Below are 6,998 nucleotides of genomic sequence, written 5' to 3' on the forward strand. Positions count from 1 at the left end.
GCGCTCGGGGCGGGCAGAGCTGCAGGGTCACTCGCCGAGGGGTTCGCTCGCTGCGCCGTGTGGGTGTCACCGTCCTAACGGCTCCGGCTGACTGGGAACGTGTTTCCCTCAGAAGGTGTTTGTTTCCCCTCAGGTGTTTCCCCTCAGAAGGTGTTTGTTTCCCTCAGAAGGTGTTTGTTTCCCCTCAGAAGGTGTGTGTTTGTTTCCCCTCAGAAGGTGTTTGTTTCCCCTCAGAAGGTGTTTCCCGTCAGCTGTTTCCCATCAGGAGGTGTTTTTCTTACAGAAACTGGGATTTTGCAGAAAAACAGGGCAGATCGGATCAAACTGAAGCATTCTGAGCTCACTTGATGTTGATGTATTTCCTCCCCCCGAGGGTCTGTGGTGAAACGTTGCTGTAGTCACAGCCCAGGAATTTGGGTTTTCCATGCATCTGTCAAGCTAATAAAGAGCAATAAATAATGAGTGCTAAATGAGCTGGATTGTGGCAGTAGAAGACTGAAACTTGACATTTTAGAAGTTTCCTGTCCTGCTTAAACTTCCTGGATCAGTTCTAGTGTTGTCTGATGTAATCTTTGCCCAGTCCTTTTGCTTTTTATTGTGCCTCCATTTTATGGTCTATAAAACAGGGAGAAGAGTTCTGTGTGTCTCTGGAATGATGGGATTTAATTATTACCTCCATCAGTGGCAGGAAAGCAAAAGATTCTTGGAATTAAGAATGCTCTGATACAGAATACACCTGTTTCTCTGACCTGAGTCCCTTTGCTTTTCAGAGGTGATGGATACACCTGAGAATTCAGCCACTGTAGTCTCTGTTATCATTTATCCTTAGGAAAAGGCAAAACTTCTGAGAAGTCAGCCTGCTCAGGTGGTGGAGCCCAAAGGCCTTCTCTATGTCCAGCAGAGAGAGTTTGCAGTGACCACCCCTAAAGATGGTGTGTAGGAACAAATATTTGTTCTTCTGCTGAGGCTGTGATTGTGCACATGGAGTTCTCACAGTGTTTCTCTCCTTTAAAATAGGTTCTGTTTCCATTCTTGGATCAGATGATGCAACTACCTGCCACATAGTTGTGCTCCGAGACACAGGTATCTTCAAGGATGTTCAGAACAAACCCTGTACCCCTGAAGTAAAGAACTGAGTTACTAATGGTTTATGTGGCATTAATGAAATAAACTTCAGTTGGGTTTGTGTGAACTTGCATCTCCAGAAGTCACGTAATGTATTAACTAAATGACTTGTTCCAGCAGTTGGTGTGTTTAGTGGCACAAGTTCTGGTTGCTCAGTGAGCAGATCTTTAACTTGCTCTGCTGCTGTGGGCAGTGGCACTGCAGCCCTGGGCTGTGTTCAGCAGTGTGGGAGCACAGGGTTTGCAGATGACAGAGGTAGAATTTGTGGAGAAATCCTCACCATGTGCGTGAATTTCTGACATTAGAGACATTGCCTGGTCCTGCTCAGGAGGGCACTGGTACCCCTGGTGTGATGGTTCTGTAATGGGCACCTGAAGAGGCTGTTGCCTCACTCAGTGAGTGCTCTGCTGGGGGCTGCAGTGCTGAGAGGAACCAAGGCCATGGTGGCTGTAGCTCTTACACTACTACAGCAGTGTAAAGACTTCCTGATTTCCATGATGGTAGTGGACCAGCCATTAAGTCACTGTCTTCTGATGCCTTCCTCAGGCAGTGGAGCGACCTGCCTGACACACTGCGACGGATCGGACACGGAGGCCGAGGTGTCGCTCATCATGAGCTCAGTCAAGTCTTTCTCTAGCACCACAGGCTGTGGCAGGTCAGCTCTGCTCCTTTCTCCTGTCCTGCTTTGCACAAAGCTTTCTGCAGTGTGGAAGGTGGGCAGTCTTGGGTGATCATGTGGGGTTCAGACAAGGTGATGGTGCAGGAAATACTCTTTTGATCAGCAGCTGCATGTAAAGTGAAAATTACTTCCTTGATGATGATTTTTGGGGTGTTTTTAGCAGTGGTTCCCAGCACAGTTCTGTTCTGAATAGTGTCTCTGTAAAACACCTCTGGGAGGTTTGTGTTTTCTGTTCCCAGTTAACTTCTGTTTCAGAGGTGCAGAATTGTCCAAATAACTGCTTTTTTGTTCCTTGCAGGATATTGATCTTCCATTGATATTGATTCTTTCTGGTATCTGAGAATCCATCTGGGATTTTCCTAAATCTCACAGTTGAAAAAAAAATATTAACAAAATAGGGGCAGGACAGTGGGTAAAAAGCTCTGAAATGGCATTCAGCAAATGGTTCTTTCTGGATGTGGAGGGGTTTGCCCCTGTAGTTTGGTAAGAACAAAACTTAATGAACTTAGAAGATAAGGTCTGTAAAACTCATGGTTTGTAAGGACTTGTCTTTACATAGACACTTCTCAGAAGAACCTGCTGTATGGTCCAAAATAGTTGTGAGGAGATCACGGGAGCAAAAATCTTTGTGTTTAATTGTCCCTTTGTTGGGAACTGAAAGGTAGTTACAAAGTTCAGTCCAAACCAGAGGTACCTGACTCTGGGTCAGAGCTGCGTTGCATGTAATGCCTCTTCAAGCTTTTATTCTGTGCTGTTTCCTCAATGTTCCCTGAAGTGGTCAGAATGGAATCAACCATAACTTGCTGTGTAATGCAAACCAGCTTGGTGCATGTGATTGTCATCAGTGAGGCTTCTCTAATGATTGCTTTGCAGTTGGGGCTGGGGATTGTTTTGTAAAGCTGTTCTTGTTGAGATGTCTTTTTAATTGCTGTTTCCTGTTATTCCATCTCTGTTAGGCTGGAAGTGCACCTAGTTGGAGGTTTCAATGATGATAGGCAGTTATCACAAAAACTTACTAATCAGCTTCTTAGTAAGTTCACGTTTTTTCCACTCTCATGTCCAAAAAAACATAGTTCTGGCTGGATTTGGGTGAAGTTTCTTTGTAATTTGAGTCCCCTGGAAAAAAATGTGGATTCATTTTGAAGGGTGTTTGAGCACTGGGTGTGGAGAGGGGTTGGACTGCTGAGCCTCACCTGTGGCCAGTGTGTGGGGTGCAGGGTCTGAACTTGACATTGCTCCCTGGCTGCTATTCCAGGGGGTGCAGTTGAGCTGGTTTTGATTCCTGGCTTAATTCCTGCAAGTCTTGGGCAAGCCTGGTCACTCTCCAAATCTAGACATGTGGGTGACTTCATTAGGTACTGTTCAGTTCAACCTTAATGTGACGAGGCAAAATTTAATCATTGCTTGGATCTGATGAAATCTGGTGAAAAAGTGTCAGGGTTTTTTGTGAAATCCATAGTCCAGAGGTGATGGCAGTGCTTTACGGAGGGATTGGAAACTTAAAGTACTTGCTAAACTCTTAAGTACTTCGTTGTGTGGAGAGGCCTCAGCCCCATGGAATGGGGCAGGTGTCAGGATTGGAGGGAGGCGGCTGAGGGGGTAAATAAAAAGCAAAACACAACCAGCAAATGCCCTGGGCTGCAGCCTCGTGGCTGTTACACCTGATCTGTGTTACATGTCATATCAGAGTTCTGTACAGACTAAAGTATTTTGGTTAATTCAGTTCTTTCAACCTTCTGATTGTCATGCATCAAATTTGAATCAATAATTCTGTATTGTTATCAAAGCTTCAGAAAAAAGAGGGTTTTATTTTGGTGTTTGTGATGGTGAAAGGCAGAATTAATTTGCACCTAATGAAGAACTGGATTTGGTCACTATATATGTAACTAAATGCCTAGTGAGCTAAAGCAGAGCTGATGTGATGCCAGAGCTAAACCAGTGCCAGTAAATGGAGTAAGTGGCACAACACTTTTGTAGCACATTTTTGCTATTACTATCGGCTCCTCTCTGTAATGACTCTGAAGCAAATGTGCAAAGGGCTGTTTGCTGTGCTGCCTTAGCCAGCAGCAGTGGTTAGGTCTGTGCCCACAGTGCTCAGCACTGCATTGCCCCTCAGCCCAACAGCACCTGCCCTGCCACCAGCCACTCACACACTGTGCTGTCCTTGTCCCCTAGGAGCGTTCGATCTCCAGCCAGATGATGTTCATCTAGTGACCTTCTGCGTTACAGGTAAGGAGATGGTTCCTTGGTTTGGAAGCACCTTTAGCTACTGAAATCCAAGGACAGGGGTCTCTTCACACATGGTTTTTCTCTCTGTCCTGTGAAAAAGAACAGCACAAGTCCTCTGTAATGATTTGTGATTCTTAGTGTCATTGCTGGTGGGTGTGTGGGGATGTCAGGGAGACAGTGCAGAGAGGAGTCTCCTTCCCGAGTGCTGCTGCCCTCAGCCAACAGTAGAACCACTCGTGGTCATGACCAGGTTATTTTGGCACGTTTGTCCTGTGGAACAGGCTCTTTACCTGTGGATATCTCACGAGGCAGTTGAGAAGGGCACACACAGACCTTTGTCCTGTTGGACCTGCCTCCCTGCAGGGCCCAATGAGTTCAGAAACTTCAGTTAGTTCATAAGTGATGCCACATAGAGGAAGTAATTTCCTTTTCTTTGTATCACACTGAGGTCACATTTCCATCCTCTTTCCATGTCAGTGCTGGTGGTGACTTGCATCTTTGAGCTTGGTATCATGGTTGTTTTGCATGTGGTTTTTCCCTGTATGTTCTCCCTGCAGCAGTGGAGGGTTTGTTGGCTGGAGCCAGATGTTCTGTAAGAGACAGCTCTGCTCCAGGCCCCAGGTGTGTTCTTACTGACCTGTACCACCATCTCCATATTTCTTTTAGGCATCCTTGTTTTTCTGTTTTCATGTTGTTCTCCAATGACATACAGCTAAATGGATGCTGCTCAGCAAACTATCCAAAGCTCTGTGAGGTTGACTTCTTTTTTTTCCTTACAGAACTAAATGACAGAGAAGAACAAGATATTCACTTTCCAATAATTTATGGAATAGGTGAGTTAAATTAGAATTGAATTATTTTTTGCAGCTGGATTGCTGTCCAGACTCCAGTGGTAAATGAGCTGCTTTGAATGCCTGGGTCAAGTCCACTTAGAAATTCTGAGCTGCTGTCAGAGGTGTAGGGAGAAATCCTTTTCCTCTGGTACCACAGCTTGGGAGATGCACACATTTGCAGGGGCTGGGTACAAATGCATGCAGATTTTTTTTCCTTTAACCACACTTAGGATTTTATGCATATCAAGCTCCTGCACTAACCTCTGTGCTTAGAATTCTGCCTTCTTTTCCCTGATTATTCTGTGTGTTTTCTAATTAGTTCAAGTATTTCTGGAATACTGAAACGCTGCCAAAGCAAATGAAGTACAACTCTGCTGCCAGGCTCAGGTCTGAGAAACACATCAGTGTGTGCTGGGCCCTGGAGTTCTGCAGCACAGTTGTGTTGGGGACATTGTAAACAAATGCCTTGTAAGAATTAATTGTTTCTGTATTTAATCTCTATTTCCTTCCAGCTGTGAATGTTAAAACAGCAGAGATTTTCCCTGCAACCTTCCCAGAAAAAGGGCCAGATGAGGACTTGCGCTCAGCCCACATTTTAACAGGAGCAGCAGTGAGTAAAAGTAACAGGAGGAAAAGGGTATTTTTGCTGGGAGGGGAGACCAGTTAGGGGCAAACAAATAGCCAAAGTCTGATGAAAAAATACTTTGGTTGTGCTCTCAGTAACAAAACAAATGGGAAAGATGCAGAGCAGTGGCAAAGGGGAAGACACAGATCAAACCCCTTTTGCAAAGGTGACTAACCCGTCTCAGAGCCCAGCCCTGGGCTGCTGGTGGGACTGTTCCTGCTGCCTTTGGAGTGATAACTTACGTGAGGGGAGTTGGGTCAGGGCACAGCCAGCAGTGTCTTGGGTTCTGGGTATGGTGTTACCATTTCATGTTGTGTTTGTCAGAACAGCCAGTGCAGCAGAAGGCAGCAGGGCAGAGCTGGGCCCCAGGCTGGCTGAGACAGAAGCCATCAGACTAAGGGAATTTGGTCTCTGTCTGTGAGCACTGTGTGACTCCTTGTGTTCGTACAGCTCACCAATATCTACGATGCAAAGACAGAACAACTCCATATTGGGCCTTATTCCTGGGGGCCTTTCCCACACGTGGATTTCTGGTTGGAACAAGATGATGCACAGATTCTGCAGGTACCTGAAATGGACTTTTTTTCCTTCTAGCTGAGTAGGAAGAGGGGGATGTAGTGTGTCAAAACTTTTCCCAGTCACTGCTGTCCCCGGGAGGGTGGGGAATAACTGTATTGAAAGGCAGGATAATTGAGACCATTGTATTCTGAATGCCAAGCAGCTCTTGCTCCCATCTTTTTCAGAACCTTTCCACATCCCCCCTGGCTGAGCCACCCCACTTTGTCTCCCACATCAGATCTACATTGACATTTTTGAAACAACATCCCTTTCCCTCCCGGTCGCTGTTCCCCGACAGGAAGCCTCGTATCTATAGGAAAAATGAAGAAGGGTTGTGGGAGAAGGTTTGTTCTGACAAGATCTAACCTGGAACCAATCACCACAACTGCTTTAGGGAAGTACAGTCTTGCAATAAGAGCAATTTGTTGCAAAGAGCATACTGCTGGTCACAAATCTCATTATTCTGTGCTTTTCAAAATAAAATATTTTGACAGAAGTAACTTGCTTTTCTTCATTACTTACGTAGCAATCAGGGGTTCTTTGAAGTAGGAGTTTGTTAGATTCTGTTGGTCCAGTGCAGCAACTTGATGGGCATAGGTCAAGAGAGGTGACAGTGCTGGAGCCTGAGAAGGTGAGTCACTACTCTGCACTTCAGAAAAGGATTTTGCAGACAAAATTGCACAAACAGAGCTTGCTGAAACGTAGGGATGTGTCCTTCAACAAGAACTTAATTCCAGAGTAATAATTTGAAGACTCTTTATTGAAACATTCAGATAGTATCTAAAGAATGAAGCTCATTCCAACAAAACTACTGATTTAACACCTCCAAATATAAAAACATTAAAAATTAATCCTTGTGGTGATAACTTTATCCCCCCCCACAAATTACTCTTATTAACATACTTCATTGCACCAAAAAACCGAGGAAGACTAGTCAACTTAATTGGTT

The 6,998-nt window shown here is 45.1% G+C and overlaps 1 protein-coding gene across 1 annotated transcript; it reads left to right on the top strand.

Moving 5' to 3' along the window:
• The first annotated feature begins 833 nt into the window (after positions 1-833).
• On the top strand, positions 834-6,546 carry NTAN1 (N-terminal asparagine amidase). The gene is made up of 9 exons (XM_009073633.1): positions 834-932; positions 1,018-1,083; positions 1,672-1,780; positions 2,761-2,834; positions 3,980-4,033; positions 4,813-4,866; positions 5,379-5,476; positions 5,942-6,055; positions 6,235-6,546. The coding sequence occupies exons 3-9, from the start codon at positions 1,737-1,739 to the stop codon at positions 6,412-6,414; spliced, it is 618 nt and encodes a 205-aa protein (XP_009071881.1). The 5' UTR covers positions 834-932; positions 1,018-1,083; positions 1,672-1,736; the 3' UTR covers positions 6,415-6,546.
• The last annotated feature ends 452 nt before the right edge of the window (positions 6,547-6,998 follow it).

The sequence above is a fragment of the Acanthisitta chloris genome, unplaced genomic scaffold (assembly GCF_000695815.1).
Source record: "Acanthisitta chloris isolate BGI_N310 unplaced genomic scaffold, ASM69581v1 scaffold29504, whole genome shotgun sequence".
NCBI lineage: Eukaryota > Metazoa > Chordata > Aves > Passeriformes > Acanthisittidae > Acanthisitta > Acanthisitta chloris.

Coding starts and splice junctions, on each gene's coding strand:
- NTAN1 (XM_009073633.1), top strand. CDS start 1,737: ATGAGCTCAGTCAAGTCTTTCTCTAGCACCACAGGCTGTGGCAG. Junction 1,781..2,760: donor AGCACCACAGGCTGTGGCAG/GTCAGCTCTGCT, acceptor CATCTCTGTTAG/GCTGGAAGTGCACCTAGTTG. Junction 6,056..6,234: donor ATGATGCACAGATTCTGCAG/GTACCTGAAATG, acceptor CATCTTTTTCAG/AACCTTTCCACATCCCCCCT.